Source organism: Lepisosteus oculatus, chromosome 25 (genome assembly GCF_040954835.1).
Source record: "Lepisosteus oculatus isolate fLepOcu1 chromosome 25, fLepOcu1.hap2, whole genome shotgun sequence".
Lineage (NCBI taxonomy): Eukaryota > Metazoa > Chordata > Actinopteri > Semionotiformes > Lepisosteidae > Lepisosteus > Lepisosteus oculatus.
In genome coordinates, this window is record NC_090720.1 from 11,456,583 (window position 1) to 11,483,180 (window position 26,598).

General features: G+C 45.2%; 1 protein-coding gene across 4 annotated transcripts in view; it reads right to left on the minus strand.

The window, feature by feature from the left end:
• The window catches only part of foxj3 (forkhead box J3), a 149,247-nt gene that overhangs the window by 32,512 nt on the left and 90,137 nt on the right, over window positions 1-26,598 (minus strand). For all 4 annotated transcript variants that reach the window (XM_069183641.1, XM_069183638.1, XM_069183640.1 and 1 more), the window contains exon 3: window positions 10,459-10,533. In XM_069183641.1, coding sequence (XP_069039742.1) covers window positions 10,459-10,533 — 75 coding nt within the window. The remainder of the gene's footprint in view (window positions 1-10,458; window positions 10,534-26,598) is intronic.

The following is a 26,598-nucleotide window of genomic DNA, read 5'->3' on the forward strand; positions in this document are numbered from 1 at the left end:
TTGCAGTCTCATGAAAAAGAGGCGCTGCGAGATTACCCTGGCTCCTCAATCTCGGCTTTCACTGCAAGACCTCCTACAGTACCCCCAATTCAACACTGGAGCACGTTGACCCCTGCGAGTTCAGTCCTAACAAGGAGACTTTCACAAAGCAATCTATCCATTTCCACTGCACTGGGAAGTAACAAGGAATAGTCCTCGCGTAGTGCGAAATAAATTGTGTTTAGTCAACTGCGTTGAGTAAAGCCCTGAAAACAGGTGAAATAATGAAAGCAAATTCCTCCCAGCTGAGTAGTGCTGAAGCCTGAGCAGATGTGTGCTTACTGAACTGCATTAGCAGGAAGGTCACATCGTGTAATGGGGTTATTGCAGAAACCAGCACTAAATAAGGTCAGACAAATCGGTCTTGTCCAAAATTCATTTCACTGCATCTTCCTTTTCTCTCAATATGCACGCTTGAATGGGGCTCTACAACGAGGGACACTACAGCCATGGCTATTGTGGAGACATGGCCTCCTACAGACCTTGACTTACGACCATGCCAAGCTGCTGCCCTCGGAGAGCGACACCAGTCTTTATCGACAGTGGCGCAGGGAGACGGTCTGCATCACTGTCTTCACCACATCTGGTCTGTGAAACAGACTATTACATTATTCCGTGCACTTCAGTCTTTTATTTCCACTGGCATTCATAAACTGCATTTTATTAGACTTAAAATGTTTTATTGACGATCACGGGGCCCGTTGCTCTAATGCTGCTGTTGTAAAAAATTATCTTCAAATGAAAAGGTAAACCTGATGAACAGCACAGCGATGTCCAGAAGGAGTGCTTCACTCACACTCTGAGTAATGATTAATCTTTTCGTGATCAAACAAGACCCCAGCGACACATGAAAACCCTTGTTGAGAAACATACTCAGGATCTAATTAATACAGCTCCGCGCACCCATACTGAAACACTGCTTCATACTTAGTCAAGCCTAAGGCCTACACTGCTCTGCCTCTACACAGCTGCCTTGGAGCTGATTCAGGAGAAAAACACAGTGCGGAAAAAGTTTTATTTTCGGCAATCAAAAGGTAAAATAAGTATGTAATAATTCATGTTTAATTCTGAGGGTAGCACAGGGTTAGCACTGCTGCCTCAGAGCGCTGGGGCCCTAGGTTTCATTCCAGACCTGGGGTGCTGTCTGTGTGGGGTCTGTATGTTCTCCCCATCTTTGCGTGGTGTCCTCCCACAGTTCAAAGGCATATTGGTAACTTCTGTGCTTCTGGGGAAATTGCCCCTGGTGTGAGTGTGTGCGTGTCTATGTCCATGTGTGCCCTGCGATGAACTGGCGTCCCGTCCTGGATATGCCCTGCCTTACACCTGCTGCTTGTCGGATAGGCTACAGCTTATGAGATTTTCAGCTCTGTAGTTCTGGTTCCCCGCTGCAGATACCAAAAACCTCCCTGCTTTGCCATTTAACCACATGTGTTATTCATGTGCTGTTTTAAAGCTTGAGCATTTCTAACTGTAAGCACAAACATCAGCTACTTGATACTACTGGCCTTGATTTTCTGCAGAGCCTGTGAAGTTGCAATGACCGTGCACACTACAAGTAGGACTCATAAACTGCATTCTGGGATAAGGGAGGATAATGAAACAGTGCATATTGGCATTACCATCTCCTCATTTCTGACTAAGTGCACAGACTAATTTGATCTACGGTGCTTCAGACCCAAAATCTAAACTACCCTGTCAGGAGTCTCAAGTACAGCTCTGGGGTTTGGTATGAAATCTGGACTTTCAGTCGGGGTCAAAAGGAAATCAGTAAACTAAGGACAACGTGGACAGGGCTTTAGAGAGCACAAACTGGAGAAGCAACAGGAGTGTTTTAGAGAATACAAATGTTTTCAAAAGAATTACAGCACACGCCATGCTTGAAAATGAGCAACAGATTCCTCGGAAACACTTCCTTCGAAAGGCATTTTCAGTGTAAGAGTAGAAAAGCTCCGTGATAAACTCCCTACATAAATCCAGCATTTAGAAGTATATGGTCTTTCTCTTATATTTCCTTCCATGACCTTCAAAATCTTTGAAAGACAGAGCAAGAACTTAAAACCATCATCCAACACGATGTTTCTCAACCTCTGTTATCGATTTCTCTTTCCTGGGGTTGCAGTAACATAGTTAAGTTTCTGGACAGGTCTATACGTGACTAATCAGGAAAAGAACACTACTCCTTTGTTTTGGGTTGTAGGTCCAAGCCTGAGCAACGTCTTGAATTATTTATTGGTGGTTTCTTATTATTAAATGTATTTTTCAATGGTTCACGTCCCCGAAGGATAATGTAAGATTCTGTAAGATTTTCAGAGTGTACATTTTAGTCCTTAGGTCTGTAAAGATCATTAATATTTTATACTATTTATTCAGTAAGACCTCAATTGCCCATAATAAAAAGGATCAGGACCTTTTAAAAATTGCCTGTACACAGCCTATTCAGCGTTAGCCTGATAGTTCAATAAGGGTCTGGACAGGAAATGGTGTATAGAAAGGCTTGTAGCGCAAAGTGTATTGGTCTTTTATGCTTGAAGCGATTAAATATTAAAGTAATTTAATAAGAATATTCCTTATCAGCATAATAATGCTGTGAAACTTGGCATTTCTTTATTGTCTTTTACAAGACATTTAGCACAAACCGCAACCAAAAATCACTCTGGAGATCAATGGCTGGCCCAGAACACATTAAAACTTCCACTCCTTAGCCAGTCACACTTTTCAAACTCATTACTTGATGTCAGTCCTGCGCTGGCTAGAAGGAATGATCTTCGTCTCGTAATTTGTGAATGATGGGTGGGTCCAGGGTTTAATGTAATCTGGGGGCATAGTCTGCAGATTTCTAGCAAGGTACTGCACTAAATTTAATTTGCCTTGCTTCCTCATTTCAGACCACTAAATATTAATGTCTTCATTTTCTAAAGAGGCTACAGGGGAGTAATCAACTTGCTCAGTAATGGCTAAATAAACTGAGGAAGTGAAACTCAGGTGTTGTGGAGTCTTGACTTCCAGGCTTTTAATTAAACTCAGGCTTAACAAAACAAGCAGCCTTGGCACCCCCCACAGCGATCCAGCCAGATCTCAGAAGCCAAGCGAGGCTGGGCCAGGTCATTTCCGATGGGAGACCTGCAAGGAAAATCCAAGTTGCTGCAGTAAGGGGTGCTGGTGGACCAGTAGGTGGCGCACTTCCCTCCCTTCCAAACCAATGGCTTAAGATGGTGCTGTGCTCCAGACAAGAAGGTCCCGCAGTCTTGGTCATTGAAGATCCTTTGGACTCTTGTGTAAACACAGGGGTGTTTATCCCAGCGTCATGGCCAAGTTCCACCCTGGACCTGTCTCCAGTTCCCACTCGTTTCCACTAAGGAAGCGATTTCTCCCTTATCCACTCGATCTGCTGTGTAGAGGGGCTGAGGGTGGACAATGGCTGCCACTCATCACCCGTGCGGATGGTGCCATGTCCGTGCCCTGCACTGCTAAAAGACCCTGCCCCATCACAGCATGATGATCCACTGCATGAGCTCAGGGCTCCAACGCAGCGAAATACTGGTCAACAAGTGAGGACAGAAGGCGACAAGTGCTTTCGAACTGGCAGGCACATTTCCAGACCTCATTCAGCTAACAGTATCATTTAACTTGATGCAACACCAAGGGGCTACAGACATATCGAAAAAAAACATCTATAAAAGAAAGAAGGAGACAGCATCAGGAGAAAAGACAACAGTGCCTGGGATCTCTTCTGTACATAGGCCTGCGACAACACCGGTGGTTAACTTTAGTTCAGTTCTGGAATATACAGTCAACAAAATAAATTCGTTATATCCAACTAAAAGGATGAGAGAAACAATACGAAGGTGAATCACACTTTCATATGGTTTTTACTCTGACATAAAAAGGTTTAAATGTCATTATTCTAAATGGTTCACAGTTTATGCTGACAGATTCCCAGTCTGATTCAATTACTAATGTGTAAGGTTCTCATATTCATGGCAAGACCATGATACTACAGCACATGTGATACAGAGTAACCCCAGAGGTCTTCAAAAGCTGCCTGACCTATGTCGACCTGCTGCCTGCCTTAAAAACACTGGTGGCAAGTTTAAGGACTCTAATACACAACAATGATCCTGGTTTCTAGCAATCAAACCTAAGATAACAGGGATTTGGAACATCCTGTTATTAATGCATGCCTGTCTGCTGGATGTAATACACATTACATGATCTAAAGACAATCAGATGGCTTGGAATACAAAAATGGTCTCTTAAAAGAGTATTCAGGTGCATATTCCCGGAGATGACTGGAAACTACTAAACCCCTCTTTGTGAAGAACATAAATCTGATCTAGGTCAAAAGAGGGAAAATTCTCTTCTTTCTTAACCATCCTGATCAAAGTGTGTCATGAACAGAGCATCCCACCAACTCTGACAGACTTAAAGAACCAAATCGTTTTAATCTTCTGAACAGTGAAGTCTACAAATAGGACCCATTCAAGTCCTCAAATGCACTAAGTCAACCCAGTTTTAAGAATCAACAGTGAAACACAAACCAGAGGACACATGGAAACTATGAGGGGGCACAACTAAAAAGTAGACATTTTTTGCATAAAGAGTTGTGGGAGTATGGAACAGGCTACCAGTCATGTTGTCAATCTGTTACCCTGGCTTCCTTCCAGACACAGCTGAATGAGATCCTACGATCAATTAGCCTGGGATGAACAAGCTCGATGTTTCCATCTGTAACTTTTCTTATGTAACTGTACTTGAAGTAAAAGATTGCCCAGTTCAGACTCTAACGTGTTTCAAACACACATGTAGTCACTGACAACCAATTGCATACATTAACTGTAATATGACTACACATGCGTTTCAGTACAATCAAAACTGACTCAAGTTTTTTCATTTTCTCTTGGGACCACCAGGGGACAGTATATACACTAAGACAGTGATCGTCAGTCCAGCACCTTGAGAACTCCTTTCCAGCTGGTAACCATCATTAACGCGACAATTGATCACAGCTAAATTAAATTAATGATCCATCCAACTGAGTATTTTAGAGATCATTTTGAAACCAGAGGCAGAATATCCATCCATCCTTTAAGAACAAGAATTGCCTTAACTGGAAAAAAAAATCTGATCAATTTCCCTAATCTTTGAAAAACGCAGATCTAGGGGTCCCTATGAGAGTAGCTGGACAGGACCAGGGGTGGAAAACAAGAAATAGTTGAAGGTTTAAATTTTAGTTGCACCTTAAACACTTCAGTGCCATGTTCACAGGAAGACCACCACCATTCACACTATTTCATGATCAAACATTACAACATTTCCTACACAAGCAGCACGTGTCTGTGTTATGAATTACTGCATATACAAGCCCTCCCTTTCTCCCCTTCTGGGGCTCCGTAACATGTCTAAGTTTACAACTGAGCCAAAACCTAAAGGAACCTAAAGGACAATTTGAGGTGAGGAAAAAAACGACACTAATTGAAAGGAGCTCATCAATTCGATCGGAAGATCCGACTGCTTTTGAATGAAGTCCTTTTTTCTGGCGCTGCTGCACCATAAACTGGGTCGTGTGGCGCTTCCTTTAATCAGTAAGGCTGTCTTTAAGCACCCACCCCTGGGACACGCATTCTCCGGTTGCTGCTTTTCCCTCTGTCTTCAAGGGCTTACGCTGGGATAACGAAGCCCTTTTAACGGTTTTCTCTTCAATTATTCAGCACGAAGCAGAGCCTTACACCGCCGCGTGCAGTATATTTACTCACCCAAACAGAATGGCTCTAATTTCGCTGCTGTGTCCTCAGAAACACTTCCACAGTAAGGAAGAAGAGTAGGAGAAGGGATGTCACATGGTGGTAAACAATTTGGGAAAGGGGCACTGAACATGATTATACAATTAAGGTATTGCAGTGTGCTGTGCGTTAACACACCAGCCTCTAAGAGAAAACAATTCAAGCATTCAAAAGCCAGAAAAAACACAGACAACGTCTAGGAAGAACAAACCCTAAACAGAAAAGCCTTTGACACTTAAGTGATACAATGTGACCTATACAAGCCGTCTGGTTTGAAACACTGCTTAAAGGTTTTCAACAGCTAATCAGCTGGAGTTGGGATTGAAGACTCTGGTGAAGCGCAGAGGGATATCAGGTTGCAGAGCCGGAACAAAGCCCAGGACTGCGCTGGTAACCTGCAGGATGATTGAGAGCTCTGGAATGCAGAGGGTGGCGGAAGTATAAACAGGGCTGCCCCCGGATGTGCGGAGAGCCCACTCCTCCGGCAGGGCACTGCGCAGCCCGGGCACGGGTCCGACCTCCCAACCCGCAGGATGACACCGATCTCAGGCAGGATACCGACAAGCTCAGATTGTGCCTCTGAAAGCAGAGAGATTTCTGGTACCGCATCCAGGCTGTGCAGGAATCTGTAAGGAAATGCAGTTCTGCCTTTCCCTAGCGCATATTTTTCATTATTTTTTTAAATATTTTATTTTATATTAAAAAAAATAAAAAATGCAGCAAAATACCAAGACCTCTGGGTTCTCGGAGTGATCCTTTGAAGTTTTCTTTGGGGAAGGGGAGGGAGAAGGGCTAGAAATTGAACATTATGGATGCAAGCATATTGGCTTTGAAACTTAAATTGAATCCATACCGCAACAGATAATTTTTTATTTAGCAGAACAGTTCCCAGTAGTGTCAATATCAGAGGATTACAGCAAAACACCAAATTAGCATTCTGTGAACATATTTTTATATGTACTTATTATTGCTAGTTGAAACTTGTTTCCACGTACACACATAACATAGGTGTTGACAGACATGCAAAAAACAGCATAAATATTATGAAAAGGCAAGACAAACGCACTAATATACTGTAAACATTACACAGATAGAAAAGTACAAATATATAGTATTTGCAGAATTAATTTTAAAATAGCTCATAAGAACAAAGGAAACTTCATGGGGATTTAGAATAAATATCCTAACGTGCTAATTAGCAATGGGTCTAGTTCAGAAAAAAAACCCTGAGTGATTGTGATAGGCACTGTGCTCAAAAGCAAACCTAGTCAGCTCTCTGTATGTGTAGCAGTGCTTCCGTACCGGGGCCTGCTGTCCAGGCAAGAAGAAACCCACTGATGGCCAACTGTAAGAATCAGTGAAATCCAGCCCTAACTATCTCAGGCTGTCATCTCATGAGACGGACTAAACACAGCGCAGCCTGACACCGTCCTGAATCGGGCAGCGTGTTTAGCCTGTCTATGATACAGTGCTTCTCAGGGTGTTGGAGAGGACCCCCGCCTCATTTTGTGAATCTTTCTTTTTTGGGGGGGAAAAAGGAGAAGAAAACGAGATAAAAAAAACAAAGAGCGATCCCTTTCCAACTCATTTCTCCTGCCTCCCCTAACCCACCAACCCTACCTCGGCAGCAGTCCCTCCCACCCCCTACCCCCGCATCCAGCGGTATTCTGGGGCCAAGCTCAACGCTTTCATGGGGTTTCTTAGTGCTCCCCGGCCTCTGGAAGTCCCCTCCCTGGCCTGGCGGACCCCACTTGTCCAAAGCGGACAGCCCACACACACCCCCAGTGCAGGGACTGGGGAGGCCAGCAGCACTAAATAACCATCTTCTTAGCTCCAGTACTGCCAGCCAACCAAACCTGCCTCTACTGCTGCATCACCACTGAGTAGCTGAAGCACCCAAGAACAAGGAATATTTCCCCCAGTGTGGCAGGAGATCAGGAAACCCATTCCCAGAACACAACCAACTCGCAGGAAAAAATGAGCTCGTCACTCCCTGGAGGCAAAGACAACACTTTAGGGTTTCGATTAAAATAAGTCCCATTAAAATAAACCTAAAAGACAATTTAACTAAAATATACTGCCCATCAAAGGAAGCCTCATTTATAACAGCAACAGATTCACAAAGAGATCAGAAAGCCCTTTTCACAGCGGGCACACTGATTATCGAACAGACATGACACAGGTAAATTCATTATGCTGCTCACCATGCGTCCTCCACAGGGGTCCACACTGTCAAAGCCAAGCCTAGCAGTGGTTGCAACTTGCAAAGTCTGTGCTGCATGCTTGGTACCAGGTTGCAGATGCTGTCTTGGGGGATTTTGTCTCTTTCCTGTTGCAGAGCCAGAACAACGCATGTCTGTTCACTGGCCTCTCAGCCCTAGATGCTACACATGACCCCAGCTCATCCCACACATGTTTGATGGGGCTCAGGTCTGGAGAGTGAGGCACCCACGACACATCATGTCACATTCTCATCTTGCAATAAGGCTGTTTACTGCACTGGCAGTATAAAAACGTGTGTTGTCCTACTGGAATATTGTCAGATCTGGATAAGTGCTCAGTTTAAGGACCTGATCAACCAAGTGCTCTGCAATCAGGTTGAAAGCCCGGAATTCTTTAAGGAAAGGACAATCCTGCCCAACAAACCTGAATCTCTTCATTGTGCCTCCTGTATCATGACTTGTGGTCACCCAGACCGTAACCTATTATTGATGTACTATATTGTGGCTGCAACATTTTATGAGATTATACATTTCTGGCCGTGAACACCTAAAAAGGCAAGCAATAGTGTGCTGAATTAGTCCAACATAGCAATGTCACTAAAGCATTGTCCTCCCGATTAGAAGGTCATACTGATTCATTTGTGTCTTTCTATATTAATCTGAACCAGGCTTGACATTCAACAAGTCATAACACCACATCTCACACACCCAGTCAACTATTTTCACTCTGAAAGTGATTCACAGCCTATTCAAGAAAGTCATGTTCCATTTGACTGATCAATTGATCAAAAGACCAACACCTTTAATGAATATATAAAATCTATAGGCTTATTATAGTAGTAAACTGAAATAATATGGACAGAGATTTTTGATGGTCATCATATTAGTTGGATATAAAAATGCTTTTGGGAAATGACTCACTCACAGCTGAGCATAAGCAACTTTGTTCACAGTAAATTACCATTACACTAAACTGCTGTATAATACTGTGCTGCAAGTACAGATGCAGACCCACAGCATGGGCAAAAGACAAAGACTTAGACGTACACTTTTTCAATTCTGTGCAATGGAGCCTTGCACAATATTAGCATAATCTAATTAAGCATCACATGACAATAGGTTAGAAGTCAGCTAGGTGTTAGCTACATTGCCTCAAAGTCATAGTGAAATATGCTGATTAAGGGCTTATAATGGATCACCTTTAAATGGCACCGAAAAGGACATGAGCAAATGAGTTCGTCAGCCAGCGGAGAGCATCCACACAGAGGTGGAGCAATCTGATTTTCCCCCCCCCACAAGAACACACATGGAAGATGAGGATGAGAATGACGGAGGAGCTGAAGGTACAGGCCTGCTTCTCACAGACTGGACGATGTGATGCTCACGAGCTTTGCAATGGTAATACTGGTTTGATCAGTTAGTTTTGGTCAGTTGCTGTTTATACTGAGTAGTGTCTTTTGTTCACGATCTATTAAATGGCAAATTTTAAAGTTCACAGTAAACTGTACGATTAAGGCCTAAAGTACATCATTTATTAGTTTTCCAAATATATTTTTATTGTCATCCCTGTGTACGCTCTGTGACTTAATGTTGCTCTAGTCATCTGCACTTGGTACTGTTAATAATGGAACTGGTCTTTGTTTTCAGTTCACTGTCTGCATGAAGTCTTTGTCATCTGACTGAACGCAATACCGTACTCTTTCCAGTATGTAAATAAAGGACTGTTCTTGGAGTCTGAGTATCACTGGCAGAAGGAATAATATGAAGAGATGGTGAATGTTGCCTGTCAGGAACCTAATCGAATCCGATCGATCACAGTGATAACGGAGACGTGAGAGAGGAGCCTATGAAATGTGGCTAACCCAATAGTCATGTGATCACCCACGTATAATACCAGCACTACACTGAAGAGGACTGCACCCCATCTCTTCAGAACATGCTACAAATTGGCCTGGATATACATGTACCCCATGTCTAAGCTTTTCAATCTTAGATTCCCATTGTCTCTAAAATGTAACACACTTAAATATAAGAAAAATGATACAAGCTATAATTTACCGGATAGAAATTATTTTTAATTACCCATGATAAATACCACAATTAACCTCCTGCACAGGCTCCTCATTTCCATCTCCTTCAGATTATAAAACAGCAAATGCCGAACAGCTCTTTTCCAAGTACAGGAAATGAGCTGAAGTTCGAAGTAAGGGGAAAAGCTGACAAGCTTTCCCTGAAAGATCAAGATGTTGCCAATGCTATACTTCGTGTAATACTTTTTGTTGTACTTTTTTGTAGGTAAATACAGTTTTGACGCGAGCCAACCTTTTAAAGAAAAAAAACACTCTACGGACACACAAACAATTCATCTCACTATGGAGATAATGCACCTGCAATAAAATGCAAGTAAAAGCACTCACCTTCCCTGGGTCATCTTTAGAGCGAGGCACTTTGAGGAAACACTTGTTCAGGGACAGATTGTGCCGAATTGAGTTCTGCAAGAAAAGAAAAGGACAGATCAGGGGCTGCACAGCAGTGAGCCAGCATGAGCCGCATCAGCCATCAGGGGGGCTAAGTGTGTGCTGCTAATGGAAACGTATAACATTTACAGACATGCCCCGAGCCCTGTGCAATACTCTGAACAGTCATACCTCAGCCAAACGAGCAGGGGGCTCCGTTTATACAGTCTGAGGGATATGGGATCTGAGCTCTTTCCGGGTTCGTGTGCACCACAGTAAGAAGACTTGCTGCTAGTAACATCAGCAGAGGGAGCAGGTTTCTCAAATTAATGGCTTCCGTGGAATCAGAATACTGTGTGCCTTCAAGACAGACAATAACCACATGCCATAAGGAATGTGCAAGCACTCTTCACAGAAAAACAAAGATCACTGACAGAGTGGCATCATGGCCCAACGGACAGTGCTACACTTGTATACATTGAAAACTGGGAGCAGTCAGGTGTTCCTCGGTCAAACGCACCAGTGGGACACGCTGCAGACAAAACGCTGCCATATTGAAACGGGGTCTTGGCAGCATGCACCCCTCAGTTTGCGAATTGTTTGGTGCACCCTCCGCAGTCAGCCATGAACGTCTGCAGTGTTATTTCCGAGATATTTTTATAGCACAGATACAGCAGGCTACTGCAGCTGCAGAAAAAACAGACACAGCACCACCTGATCCAGTCCAGCCGCCTCAACAACGATGGTGATCAACGCAATTAAAAGCAGTCTGGACTCCTGAGCCCAAGTTGTTATGCTTTTGAAAACCAAATGTCCTCGAATATCAAAAGCCAAAAGCGCTGTCGCATGCAAAGACTGAAACAGCTAGAGCCAGCCACACAGCCACTGTGTCGAGACAGGGAGTCCGCAGAGCCGCAGAGCAATGGTGTTGGGAGAGGACAGTTCCAGGAAACCCTCATAGGTCAATTATTTAGTAAATACTGAAAAACTAGTTTGAACGGGAGCTGAGTTTGTGTTCAGCCAATGGATTTATTCTTTCATTTGTTCTACTGCAATGTATTCTTAAGCTTTGGCAAAAACCACAATGCAAGCAGCACATGCCTGGACTGTGTGTGGAATAGGTATGCAGCCTGTGCCAGTATAACAAAGCCTTAAAGATTACAAGATTAGCTATTACAGCAAGACTATAAATGTTTCAATGAACGACATTTACATCCCTTTAATGCGCCTCATAGTGTATCACTGAAAAACACACCAATGTTAGCTAATCATTGCCCTTCACTTCATTTTGCTTTGAGGCCTGGTCTCCTTTGTACATGTGATCAAAACCCCCTCTGATCAGTTCAGTTCCCAGTCGCAGCTTTGAGTTCAGTGAGACTAGTCAGCACCAGCTCAGACAGTAAAGACTAAAGGCAAAGCAAAATTCTGCACAGAAAGAGCAATTTCACCAGTAGGGAAAACAGCACATCTCTGCTCTGGGACATGTGCTGACTGGGTGTATGTACAATGAATTCTGTTAACGTTCTTCAGATGCAGGTATTATAATAATTATTATAATAATAATAATAATAATAATAATAATAATAATATAGCGCTTTTCTGGACACTCCTGGACACTCAAAGCGCTTTACAGGAAATGGGGACTCCCCTCCACTACCACCAGTGTGCACCCCCACCTGGATGATGTGGCGGCAGCCATAGTGCGCCAGAACGCTCACCACACACCAGCTCTCAGTGGGGAGGAGAGCAGAGTGATGAAGCCAATTCAGAGAAGGGGATTATTAGGAGGCCATGATTGGTAAGGGCCAATGGGAAATTTGGCCAGGACGCCGGGGTTACACCCCTACTCTTTCCGAGAAACTCTCTGGGATTTTTAATGACCACAGAGAGTCAGGACCTCGGTTTTACGTCTCATCCGAAGGACGGTACCTGTTTACAGTATAGTGTCCCCGTCACTACACTGGGGCATTAGGACCCACATGAACTGCAGTGTGAGCGCCCCCTGCTGGCCCCACTAACACCTCTTCCAGCAGCAACCTTAGATTTTCCCAGGAGGTCTCCCCTACAGGTACTGACCAGGCTCACACCTGCTGAGCTTCAGTGGGGTGTCAGCTGTGAGTTGCAGAGTGATATGGCTGCTGACTAGGTATCCTCTAGTCTCTTAATACACTACCAAGGGTAAGGTAAAAATGACACAGAAGCCTTATCCTGTGTTGATGAAGGTTCCCTTTAAAACCAAGATAAGAGGCAGGAAAAGCAAGTCCATGTAATTCATCAATGAATCACTCACTTTATTGATAAGTTTCAGAAGAATTACACTTCATTAACCTTAGCCCCAGTCATCACTTAATGTGAACTGGTTCCAGGCGATTGGTTCTTCAGCTTTTGTCAATAAGAACTATAAGCAAGACTCTGGTTGTGAGTCATATAACCCAGCTTTAAAGACGCCCAAAGGTTTCCTGACCACCGAGAGGTCTAAGTCATAATGAGTTTCCAATGAATACAGCTGGATGCAAACAAAAGCCAGACCATTCACTGAGAGGACAAAGTCCAGTCAATAAAAAAACTACTAGCAGCAGAGAAAGAACAGGACAGAAGCAACCCTGTCAACGAATCTGCGCAGACTGCATCACTTCAGCTTGGCTACAACAAATGATGTTATCCAAACTAGGCAGTACCAGGCAAACTGTACAGAAATACCCTGGACTCCGGTTTGGATGTTTCTATGATGTTTTCTACTCTGAGTTTATTTCCACAGTAAGGGTGTTCTCATTTTTGATCCAATTCATTGCCTTCCCTTTATCTTCTGACACAAAAAAATGCAGGAGGAGAACTGTAAAAGATCCCAAATTCCTCAGCAATTCCTGTTGAATAGGCATCCTTCAAGGCCAGGCAAGATCGCCTGAGTTGAGCCCTGCGCTCGATCACACCTCAGTAACTCATAATGAGGCTCACTGGGTGAAGACAGGTTGTATGACCCCACTCATCTTGCCCTCTCTGTGTCTTCATGTGGGGTAGCATCTAGATGTGAAAGTGCTTATTTCAACTAAAATACAAATGATAAAAAGACAAGCACTGTTAGCACCTGTTAGAGAGTTCAAAATCTTCACAAAGTCACTAAAATCTGATCATATCTACTGTGGCTCTTATTTCCAGCATAAAAAAGAAACATTCAGACAAAAAAAAACATAATACAATGCTTAAAATTGTGTGAGAGCAGGTTAAGGAAACATTTGTCATAACTGAGAAATTGTGTATTCACAGACCAGTAAAGGTAAAGACTGAAAACGAGACAAACAACAGCACCGTAACAGCAGGCTTCTTAAAGCGGAATAGTGCTCACGCAATACGCAGTATCTGAAATCTAGAAAGGTCACGCCAATGGGCATGCTCTCTTCAGTACCAGGCTACACTTCTGACCTTTTCATAACGTCGCAGGTTTGTCTCCAGACACCGAACACCACTGACTACAGGCAGTGGTGTCTCACACTGAGGAATGTGGCGGAGGAAGATGGGTTCCTCCAGAATATGTGATGTATTTGGAGCCCCACACAGGTAAAATTCAATGCTTCTTCCCCAAACGATGCCCTAACACATGAACTGCGAAAGCGCATGATGATGTGGACTCACCCCAGCTGGACTCAATATTATGGTTTATCCTATGAGGGACTGTCCAGCTCCCCTCGACCCTGAATCGGACGAACTGGAGAGAAAATGGACGGATTATGATTCATACGAAGGTCTCTTTGTGGGATGCGCAAGAGGGACATCTGTGTCAGCGAAGATGAATATTCAGAGAAAAAACTACAGATCTTTTTCATCCGATCTATAAATCATGCTCGATTCAATGAACTCAGGTTGTATTTCAGGAGTGCGAGGAACTAAGCAGGAGGTTCTATGAAGCCGGGCATCACAATTCACAACCAGAACAGCTCCCAGACACAGGAAGGACCTTCCGGGTGCTGTAATTATTGCCAGCGGGTTTGTGAGCGTGACGGAAGAGGTGGTAAAGTGCTCAGAAGCACTCAGAGAGGGCTGGTGATGCTGTAAGAGAGGATCAGGGCAGCAGCCATGCAGGAGACACAAGAATATAGGTCAGATTGAGACGTGCTGCTGGACTTGGCAGGTCTCTCCGCTGGGATTGCAACGCTGTTTATGGCTCGTGCTGGATTCCTGCAGACAGCCATAATCAGCAATATTCATGAGAGCTTGTCTGTTCTACAAAGTCTGAGTCGTCTCCCGGTGTCTCCGAAGATCTGGCCAGAAGCTACGCAGGGAGAAGGGAGAGGGGGAGTGGGGGGGAATGAAATTTCTGATCTCTTCTCAGTTAGCTATCAGGCCCTGTGCACGCAGAAAGAAAAAAAAAAACACCTCCTATTCCCACAGAGATCTAGCTGGGTTACTGGTATTGAGTTCATATGGAGATTTCTCTTCCCTGTAGGTCGTTCTAGTTCAGTATGTCTGGTCTGGACTGCACTGTGAACAGCTGAGCTCTCTTATCACATCAGCCCCAGAGGAGACGAACTGTGCTTTGCTGCTCGCTGTGCACATCATTTAAAATGGGCGCAGTAAACCCTGCAAGCTGAAGTCCAGTCAACCAGTGTTTGGCACTACCGTCAGTCAGTTTTTTCCCTGGCAATTCAACAGGCAATCAGTGCTGACTGACGTATAATAAGCAAAGCATCTATTTATGAGCACAAGACCTATTGTGACCCATTTCATCTACACACCCATGTATCCAGAGTCACTGTGGATGGTCCACTCTTTAATGAAGTGAGAGGTCTGAAAGACCGTGATGAATTATATAATAGCAACTTGAGGCTACTGCTTTACATTACAGTCCAAGCACATACAGCTCTTACTGGGCCACCTGAATTCTGTTGAAAAGTAAGCGCACACTTGTCACAGAGATTAATTTGAAATACACTACTACATTTAAATTTTTTATGAGTAGCTCTGATCATTAGAATTAAAAACTGCCTGTGACTAAAGCTCGCCGTGCGCATTTCATGTTCTGTGCACAGGATGAAAATAAAGAGATCGCTGTAGATCAAACAGCAGTCCCACGGGACCCTGTGCGGAGCAGTAGAAAACATTTGAAAGCAGCAAGAAATAGATATGTACAGCAAAGCTTGGATTGAGATCACATGCCATCACAGCAAAGGCAAATGTCCCAATAAAGATGCACAGCTCCTTCATGATCACAGCGAGGCCCGTTCTTGATGAACACAATCCTTCACCAGCCTGACACGTGTGTGCTCGGTCAACACGGCCTTCACTGCCGCAGATAAGTTGGAATAAGAATCGCCGTCCGAAGGGATACCATCGCTCATCAGTCAGACCTTCAAACCAAAACACTAAAACAAAAATCTAACCTACTTTCTCTCAAAATGTAAAAATGACACTGATCAAAACGGAGACAGCTAATTGCTTTTGGTCCTGTGAAGCTCAATCTGCTCTAACAGCTTGTGCAAATGTACAAGGCCATGAAGTAGGAATGTATTCTCTGCAGAGCCTGACAGAGCCATTGAACACCTGGGGCCGTGTTCAACAGAGCAGCATGCCGATCTGTGGAACAAGGAGCGCCTGGCTCTGTTCACAGCGCTGAACAGTCTGCCCGCCAACACACCTGAACCAAACCCTTCCCAGGTATTTGGATATGTGCTTGTGGTTGAGAGTAAAAGGCTTTCTTAGTCAAGGTAACTGTGAACAAAAGCCTAGCGAATTCCTTTTGCTCGCCCTCCTTGCTCCTCCCACTCGTCTTCAATCCAAACAAGAAGCAGCAGACTAGGAACTGCAATCAAGACAGAACCTTTCTCCAAAGCTCAATTTCATCACCATCAGGAAAATGTTGTTCAGGTCTTGAGTCTCATCTGGTCTCTGAAGTGTGTGCATGCCTGGACACAGTTTGGGGCTCCAGTGAAAAACAAACGCATTTCAGATGCATTTCCAAAGCAGCTAAGAGAATGGTATTATTAAAAATAATCATTACTATTCAACCCAGCAGTAAACGTAACAAACGCAGCTACTGACTTTGAAACATTGGACAGGAGAGATGAAAGAAAACCGCTACCATGCTGAATTAATATAATTATGATGGAAAGAAACAGAAAAGCCCAAGTTCAAGTTTTCCCGCAGAATTTTGATTGATCTGTCCTTTCAAAAAAGCTGATGCACAGACTTAACTACAAAGCCACCCCACAGGGCTGCAGACAGCGAGGCTTGGAGTGGTGCGGCGCATTCCACTAGGGCGCTGGAGTTCAACGCCCACTTGTGCACAAGAGGACACCCGTGGCCCCGTGGGAGGCGAGGGAGACGGCTGAGGAACCATTAGCCGCCTGTCCCTCCTGATAGCGGGGTCAAAGTGCGCCAGCAAAGCAGGTGTGTGGGCAGGCTGGGATTTATGGCTGCCTACGTGCCTCTCCATGTCATAACCGCCCTGAGCCCCAGCCAGCGCAGAGACGTAACAGCTCCAGACAGAAATGACACAGCGAGCGAGCCGAGTTCCTGACGAGCGAAGCTGCACAGTAAAGCAAGGGGAAAGTAGGTCACACAGCCCCCCCCCTCCTCCACAGCGTGTCAAACTGCACGGACCAGGGAGGGATGGGTCCCAGCCCGACGCGACCCCCGCCCACGTGTTCGTGGCACGTTCCCCACCGCGGATCACACAGGTGCCGCTGGCTCTGGTCCGTGCCGCCAAGAGACAGAACAACATGCGCTGGAATCCGAATGCTGGCGGAGCCTCATCAATGCACCATTTCCAAGCATCTCCTCGTTGAGCACATCTTCAGTTTCTCCCCTGAAGAGTGGCTTTAGGGAGTGTCTGGACAACTGCCATACGAAGACTTACTACAGTCAAAAGACATTGCTGTGAATTTTAAATAGCATAACGCACATGGCCTTTGATTTTTATTGCATTAGCGCCACAAAATGCACCACAAAATTACTATTTGGATGTAGGGTAATTATTTGGCCCCTAAACTACAAATGCACAAGCCTAATTATAGTTAACTAGAAGATACAGGAAAGCTCAAATGAAAACTGAATCTTTTTTAATGGAAGACTTGTTCAGTTAATAAAGAAAGCACATACACACTTGAAACAGTACACAACTGGTGCCCTAAGACAAAAACAGTAATGTACAACATAGCTTGTTATTGCTATCGTGTTGAGACTATGAGCCATCAGGGCAAATGTGCCAAAATCAGGCACAGTTCCTTCACTATTTAGTTTATCCAAGTTCTTCATGAACACCCTCCTTCGCCTCTGTTCATCAGTGATTCTTGTGCAATTAACAGAGAAACGTGCACATGAATAAATGCAAAATCCAATTGGTGCAGAACAAAAAGCACGACTCGAACGCTTGCTAGTGTGTTCTACCAGCCACTTCGCTGGACACAAAGAAACTACAGCTTCAACAGCAATGTGTTGAAGAGATCTTTTACATACTGACCCCGATTTGAAACATTCAAACTGAGGCCCAGCTTCAGTCAAACTGCGCAATCACCCTCAAGCCCAAACTCCGGCCCAGCACTTAAAAGCAGGATTCCACTGGCAGGGGAAGACGGTTCTGGCAAGCAGACAGCCACCACGATCTAAGTTTCGAATGTGTGAACTGCAGGTTTATCAACCATATACCTGTTAACCATAGACTGGCACCACACAGCCATGGGGCCCCTGGTTCAAATCGAGACCTGGGGTGCTGTCTGAGTGCAGTCTGTATGTTCTCCTCATGTTCAGGTGGATTTCCTCCCACAGTCCAAAGACAGCAGGATAACTGGTACAGCAGGTTAATTGGCTTCTGGGAAAACTGGCTCTGGGGAGAATGCGTGCATTTGTGTCTGTGTGTCTGCCCCATAACACACTGCTATATCTGCAACCCTGAACTGCAAGACGCAGTTCCAAAATGGATCAATAGGAGACTTCACTCGTACTACCGAGCGCATTTGCCATTTCAAACGTGACCCACGTATCCAATACCACGTGCTGCACTGCCCGGATCCACACCGCTCTTCCTGGAGACAGTCTTGGCTGTCCCATTTTCCATATGGAAACCCAGACGAGCCCTGAGGACATCCTGTGCCATTCCCTGGGAGAGCGAGTGAAACTGCCACTGCATCCAGAGCCAAGCTGTTAAACCCAAGAGGACACGCATCAAGTCCATGAGCTGCAATGCAGAGGTTATGAATTGTAACCCCAGTGCTAGTCGACAGGGTGTGGACGTGCACGTCCCAAGCAGTGGTCACCCATGTGCTTCAGAGCTGCACTTCTCCTGCAGGAGGATGCCCTTTATTAGACTAAAGGAGTCTAATCAGAAGGGTCTGTGCTGCACTGTTTCAGGAGATTATGTTCTAGGCATTCTCTGCAGCAGGGGTTTCCAACCGGGGGTCTGCGAACCCCTAGGGGTGTGTGACGGTACTGCAGGGGGCTGGTGAGATTGTGCTGGAAACGTCAATGTCAAATTAAACAGTCCAAGTAATAAATAACAATGTAATAATTAGAATAAGAAAAACAACAGTAGTAATATGAATATTTTACCAAGTGAAAAGAAGCATGTTAAGAGGGTTGCTGTAGCATTTATCTCAACTGGGTACTTGAGGCAAATCATTTAGGTTGAAGGGGTTCAGCCAACAAAAAAGGTTGGGAACCCCTGCTCTACAGGAACGAGCACAAACATTTACGCATCTGGCTGTTTGTGGTCAAGATACTGGAGATCGGGGCGCAGAAACGTTTCTCTCCCTCCGGGCGCTGCGGCGATCAGGACTTTCCAGGGGATTTTGCTCTGCGGCGCCCTTGTGCCACCAGCCTCGACGGGCCCGTGTGCCAGCGGGTGTTTGAAAGGGTCTGCGCGCTCGTGCGCTGGGGAGCGGCCCTATGCCGAGCCAGCAAGGCAAGCCGGGGTGCAGCACTGTCGCTCTGCTGGACTGGGGTGCTGAGGTCCAGCCCTGCTTGTCCAACGTGGTTTACGAAAAAAAAAAAAAAAACACTGCATATTACCTGGATCTTTTCAACACATTATGAGCAAGACACTGGGACCACATGATACGTGGCAGACCAGACCCAGACAAACTGAAGAGCCACATCAAGCCATAAGCAACATAAGCTCCGATACTGATCAAGGGCACGATAAAGGCTTTATTGTTTCCCCTCTCTGAGGCGGACAACGTCAAAATCAAAAACTGACCGTCGCGCCGTCAGGCTGTTTGATCTTTAGGGAAGATTGTTTATTCCCGTTCTGGCTGCATTATGAAACAAAATGCTTCCGGTTCACAGAATCTCCGTCCACCCATTCATTTCCAGTCACTACTGCCCTGCACTGAAAAGGTGACACCATATCACTAACTGTGGCTGAAAAGCTGATCAAAACACATTTGTGTTCTCTCAATTTGACTGTAATGCTCTACTCGCTGGGATATCTAAATCTACTCTGAACAAACTGCAGTATGTCCAAAATTCAACAGCCAGAATCCTGACCAGGTCTAGTGCAAGTGTTCACATTACTCCTATCCTGGAGTCCTTGCACTGGCTCCCGGTCAAATTCCATGCAGACTTTAAAATCCTCATGCTCACCTATAAGGCTCTGCATAGCTTGGCACCTCAGTACCTGCCTGAACTTTTATCGCCCTACTCCCCACCTCGCAACCTTCGCTCTTCTAAATCTGCTCTCCTTACTGTCCCCCAAGCCCGTCTACATTGTATGGGTGACAGGGCCTTCTCCTGTTATGCCCCCAAGCTCTGGAACTCTCTCCCCAAGGACATCAGAGAGTCACCTTCTCTAAACTCCTTCAAATCCAGACTCAAAGCCCTCTTCTTCAGAAAAGCCTTTACTGAACTGGTTCCATTCTTCACCCCTCTGCTCTTCTTAGTACCACCATCCACGGTCTCCTCTATATATTGTAATTGTGTTTTATCTTGTGTATTCTTATTTATTGTTGTATTCTTCTTATTTATTGTTGTTGTCATCCTGTAAAGCGCTTTGAGAAGCCACCTTCAAAGTCGCTATATAAAATAGTTTATTATTATATCTTTTAACATCCGAGAGCTTCAAAGTAACTCCACACAACCGTGCACCAATTAAGATCCCCGTACTCTCCAATTCCACACCTGCCACGTTCTCCGACAGAGTCCATGCAGTGTCTTGCTCATTAGAGAAGGCCGCGTTTACAGATAACATTTCATTAATCAAAGCCCAAAGTGGAGGTTACTGCAGAACGCCGGCACAAATCAAAGTGAAGATGGGGGAGATCCCAGCACAGACTTTCACAGAATTTATCCCATCCAATCCGTGGAAAGCCTGAGAGCTAACAGAGAGCGACTCCTAATGCAGTCTCGGGATCCATGTCTCAAGGGCTTTACTGTACGTATATAAACGGAGGCTCAGACATAGTTATCGCCACCGCTGCAGCACAAAAGGCAGACTTTACACACACAACAGCTTTTCCTGGCATGACGGGCATGCTTCTGGGCACTGGAACGGCACAGGGACTGAATCATCAAGCCCCACCCCTGCCCACGACGGCTCTCCTCTGGGTGGGGGGCCGAGGCCCATCTGTGGTCAGCGTAAATAGTCTGTGAGGGTTGCTGGCAAAGACAGAGTAACAATCCAGTCAGCTGCGCAGTGAGTCTCTCGCATGAAAACAAGAAGGCTAGTGTTTGTCAGGAAAGAAGAAACACCGAAAAATCAACGATCCGGGGAAGCAGCTCTATTGGCAGACGGCTGCGAGCTGGTTCTGGTTTCACTGAATTCTGAAGCTTCTATGCAAGATCCTCCAGTCTGCCGGGTTTCACTCTCACAACATTTTGAGAACCGCCTAATTAATTCTGCTTTAGCTGGTTTCCATCTCTCTACCCTTTCCCCCCCCGCCGGCACTCAAAACTTCCCCTGAAACATGCCTGTACAGTTTAAAAATCGAGAGCTCTTGTTGGGATCGTGCAAAATAACTGGCAGAATAATCAGAGGGAAGAAGAAAAAAAAACTCTTGAGTTTCTATTTTAACAGAAAGAAAAAAAAACTAAGAATTACAAAACAAACCCAGCCATGACTCACTCTACCACCCCTTCACACTTATTTATTGTTAAACCCTGAAATCACTGATGCGGCATTCGAGTTGCCATCTTTCTGATCAGACTGCAGACTCCACTGTGCAGGACTGCATGGGGCCCCCTGTGAGGTATAGCAAATCAAAGTTATTTTACACTGCTGTGTCGCACGGTAGCCCTTCATCATGCTTTTTGTGCCGCTGTTGAAAAGCCCGATCTGAGTCTGACTAATCTTTTTATTATCCCGTTAAAAAAAAATCCCTTAATTCCTTCCAGGCCACTCTTGTTTCCCATCAAAAGAGAAAGTCGCTGGGGTCTGGAGACGGAGCAGCGACACGCAGTTTCAACAGCTTGAACAGCTTTGCTCAGCAATGCAATGGAACCACATGAGGATGCCCCCGCGATATAAAAGCTCTGGGTACAGCATCGAGGGCGATTTCTCACACTCAGTGAAGCGACAGAGGCTCAGAAATTATACGGCAGGTACGGCGCAGGACGGGAAATCAAGTGACGTCTAAATACGTCTAAACGCTTCCAAAGGACAAATGCAAAACTGAACCAAGTGCTTTTTACAACAAGAAGTACTGATAAGAGTGGCTCAAATGTGTGTACCCAACTACAGCCACCGCATACGCCCACCACACTGAACCTGAGATTCTTACAGGGAAGGCTCTGAAGATAAGGGTTACAGGCGTCTGTATTCTGAATAAATGTTCACTAAGCTACGTGCAGCAGACAGGCAGTGCCGTTTGCATCTTGGAGCCCGCTGACGCGTAATCTATGAGCTCTGGCCAAAAGCGTGGGGCACTGCACACAGCTCAGGCGTTCCCCTCATTCCTGAAGGCCCGGGACGCACACAGTTTCGGGGAGAAGGTGCTCAGAAGAGCAAGGAGCCCTGTGGCTACTTTGTCACTTTCAGGAGGGAGGGTGGAGGAGGTGGTTGTGTTCTTCTTGGTGAGGAGAGTCCTGTTCACACTGGAAACGAGAATGACCGTGGGTTCTCCTGGCAATTTCTTCAACGCGTGGATGCTATCATCGTTTGAGGCAGCAATTATTCAGAAAATCGGTCCGCACATTACTGGGTGGCATTTGCAATGTGGTTGAGTTGCCATCTGGCTCTTCCCTCTTTCAGCACTCAGTCTGTCAGAATGGGTGGGGCGGTGTGGAAGCACAGAGGGGTTTTGTGGGGAAGTTATGTTCTTCCACGCTCCTGTTATGCCCCCAAGCTCTGGAACTCTCTCCCCAAGGATATCGGAGATTCTCCTTCTCTAAACTCCTTCAAATCCAGACTCAAAACCCTCTTCTTCAGAAAAGCCTTTACTGAACTGGTTCCATTCTTCACCCCTCTGCTCTTCTTAGTACCACCTTCCACGGTCTCCTCTGTATATTGTAATTGTGTTTTATCTTGTGTATTCTTCTTATTTATTGGTTGTTGTCATCCTGTAAAGCGCTTTGAGAAGCCACCTTTAAAGGCGCTATATAAAATAAAGTTTTTTATTATTATTATTAAGTCTCTGTCACAGGTCAGCGGTCTCAGCGCAAACTGAAAGAGCTGGTGTAGACGAGCCCGCTCCTCTTCAACCATGCCCCACGCCCCTTCCCTCCCGCGGTACGAGGGGTCTCCCGCGGGAACAGAGAGGTGTGCCTGCTCTACGGCTTTCAGCTTGCTCAGAGCGAGAGACCTTTCCGCTACACGGCAGGGAGTTGAGATTGCTTTGATCAACCCCCTCCACCACCTTTCAGGCACAATCAGCGTTTTAGGGAATGAAAAGATCTACTGTGCTCTTAGTGTCTGCTCCGGCCACACCAATTGTCTGCTCCAACTGAGGGAGTGGGAGAAAAAAAAGAAAAAAACACTGTTCAAGATTGATCTTCAATTTAAAAAAAAAAAATCACTCAGCAGGATCATTTTCTGGCCTTTGTTTTTCTCATGACCTCCAAGTTTCATTGTGGTGTGTTATCAATGTGAGAGCATACACTCCCTGCTTGAGCTGAACTCTCCCCAGGTACAGCAGATGACTCCGCAGTGCCCATTCGGAGGCATACCGGCTCTGTCTCCTTCCTCAACCTAGATCCTTCAGCAGATCAGACTGGATTTCGGCCCAAGTGGTGTCTCTGCACAAAAACGATTAAAAAAGAGCTCTGAACAACGACGGTAACCTTTGATTTGTAAGCCTGCAGTAGGTTACTGAATCAAACTTAGAAACAATCCCGCTCCATTCTGAAGAACAGATTGGACAGATCAGCAATGTCTTACTTGCCTGCGTCCACACACTGCACCCGAAACTACACCGTGGGGAAAAGCAGTGCTCGGCCGTTCACAAAAGAGGAACATCTGACAGGCAGGCAGGCAGACCTGACCGTTCAACGGGGCTGCGGCTTGTGAAAACAACCTCCTGCGGCCGAGCCAAGAAGAGGAGAGGAAGGCAAGTAAATGAAATTCAACGCAGCTTCCACAGCATGTCCGCCCTGCGTGAGGGCTGGGGGTTAAACGACACAGGGCTACCATTAGAGTGCTTGCTGCCATCCCACTTAATATTATAATCCACTTAGCAGCATGAAGAATAATGATCCCGAGGCCATGAAAATGAGCCTCAGCTCCGTTGCTGTAAAACTGACTGTACCAGACCCACAGAGATAAGCAGACAGGATTTATTCCCCACTCAGCCAAGTGATTCCAGTGCTGCCACCTTCACCATGGGCACCCAGTCTAGCCCTCCCCCTCACACACACACACACTTTTTACTCCTTTCACAGCCAGAACGGGGTAGCTGAGCGCTGCCTGGGTAATGATTTTCTGCCCTACGGGAGCCCCAATCTCCGATTCTAAGAAAGACGAATTCGATTTCGGGAGATTTAAAGGTTTGTAAGGTGAAATGCATTAACCAGTCCTGCAGCTACATTCAACCACGAGCTCTGGTCTGGGTTCCTGCAGCACAACGCAAGTCAAGATGGAAGCTGTCAAGAAATTAAAGAGTAGACTGTTTTGCTCTGAGCAGCACACAGAAATAAGGGGTACACTCACTGTCTCCGCTATGTGTCAGCAATTAACACCAAGCAATAGCTCATCATTTTAAGATTAAGCATCAGCTGGTGTACAAAGTGAATAAACATTCTTAAATGCAATTTAATCTTTGCCGTCTGCCCCGTCTTTCTCACACCTGAAGGCTTCACAGCCGAAACGTTGTGTTTTCTCTCTTCACCATGGAATAAACCGATCACTTGTTCCTTTGCATTCTTAAATGAAACTCTTTTTAGAGCATACAACTAGATCAAAAGGAGGAGTGAATATTCGTTCTTCACAGGAACAGTCATGACAAGATCGAGTAGACATGAGGGCACCCTCACACATTTCTCAATGGCAATGTCATATTTAAAGATCTGCAGCACTAAGCCCCAGAAATTCTGGTCAAACCCACACTCTGAATTTTTACTCAGGGAATCACTAGTGTTTGATGCAATTTCAGAACCTCAGCACTTGCTTGAGCTAATTCAAGTCCTTCAGCTCGAGGCTTTGTGCTACATTCTCTGCCAATGGTGTGAAAGAAAAACAAAATATCCACAGCATCTACAAGAAATGTCCTTTAAATCCATCAAGAAGAAGCTGAGCAATAATATAAGCTTGATCAGCTACCGGCAAGCACACAAACAAAGTGGATCTCATGGCCTTCTTGTGTGTAGCCTTTCCACAATCTGTCACAACTGCAGCTTCAACACACAATGACTGGAAGAGCCTTAAAACCTGATGAAAAAGTGACGCCAGACCCTTTTATAACAGAGGAAGGGAGGCAATTCTCTACACAAAGGGCTGTGGGAGTATGGAACAAACGACCCAGCTATGTTGACACCCTGGCTTTACTAAAGAAGCCGTCAGACGAGATACTTGGACTAATTCATTACTAGCAACAAAATGGCCAGGATACAGTGACTTTGTCTCGATTATAACTTCTCTTGTGTTCTTGGACTATAAGGTGAGCTGAGGAAAGACGGAAAAGCAGTCCAAGGACAGGCCAGCGCAGTGTCATGTACCCATTAATCAAGCACCCTCCCTGTTTGCTACGAGAGGGAGGGGTCCGTGCTGAGAACAGAAGAGGTACAGTGTAGAACGAAACATCACAACAGTGGCACAAAGGGTCTCTCCTGTATATTACAGGTGAAATTCCCCATCTCAGCTTCTCACTGTTCCCTGTAAAGTGGCTGCTACCTCAACTTCAGTGTTATCCGATTTGATTGTGCTCTTTCGCGATCTGACTTGCACATTTCCTCGCACAAAAATGTGGGATTGACGTACAGGCTTTTAGCCGGTTTAAACAACTTACACACTGTTAAAAAAAATGCACATACTTGTCTCAGGCAGCTTTTAATCAATAAATGAAAGCAGGAGGTTATCGCAGCTCTTCACAGCAATCCTACCACTCTCCAGCATGCTTCCAGCCCAATGTGAAGCCCCAAAATTCACAGTACGGATCCGACATTGCCTGCACTGCAGATGAAGTGGGTGATGCAAAAGGTGGCTGAGGCGAGCGCCACGTCTTTGATGAGGATGAGTGCTTCAGTACAGCTCTCGAACCAAAAGAGGAGGCTGAAACGGGGCCTCTTAAACAGGCAGACTCTCTTCAAAACCAGCATGGAATATTTTTCCTCTACTGCAAAGATGACTCCCTCGAATATCACAGCCCTACGTTTACTTCAAAACTAACCATTTAAAAGGAAACAACAGCCTAGAACAGGACACAACTATGAGGAAATCTTCTAGCACACCATCACACTAACAGTCAATATTAACCCCTTTGACTTGTAAGCATAGCAGAGTTTACAAGCCTTTGATGCGCGTTACTGCGTTTCTGGACCGTTCCCACTTTTCAGTGCCATAACAGGAAGCAAAAACAATTACCAAAGGTTTATTAAAATGTCTGAAACACGAGAGATTAAGAAAGCAGAAATAAAGCCCTTTTCTGTCCAACTCGGCAGTATGGCTGCTCAGTTCTGGCCCACTGCTCAATTTCATCATCCAACTGTAAGTATGCTTTTAGTATTCCATCTTTGATAAAAGTAACAATG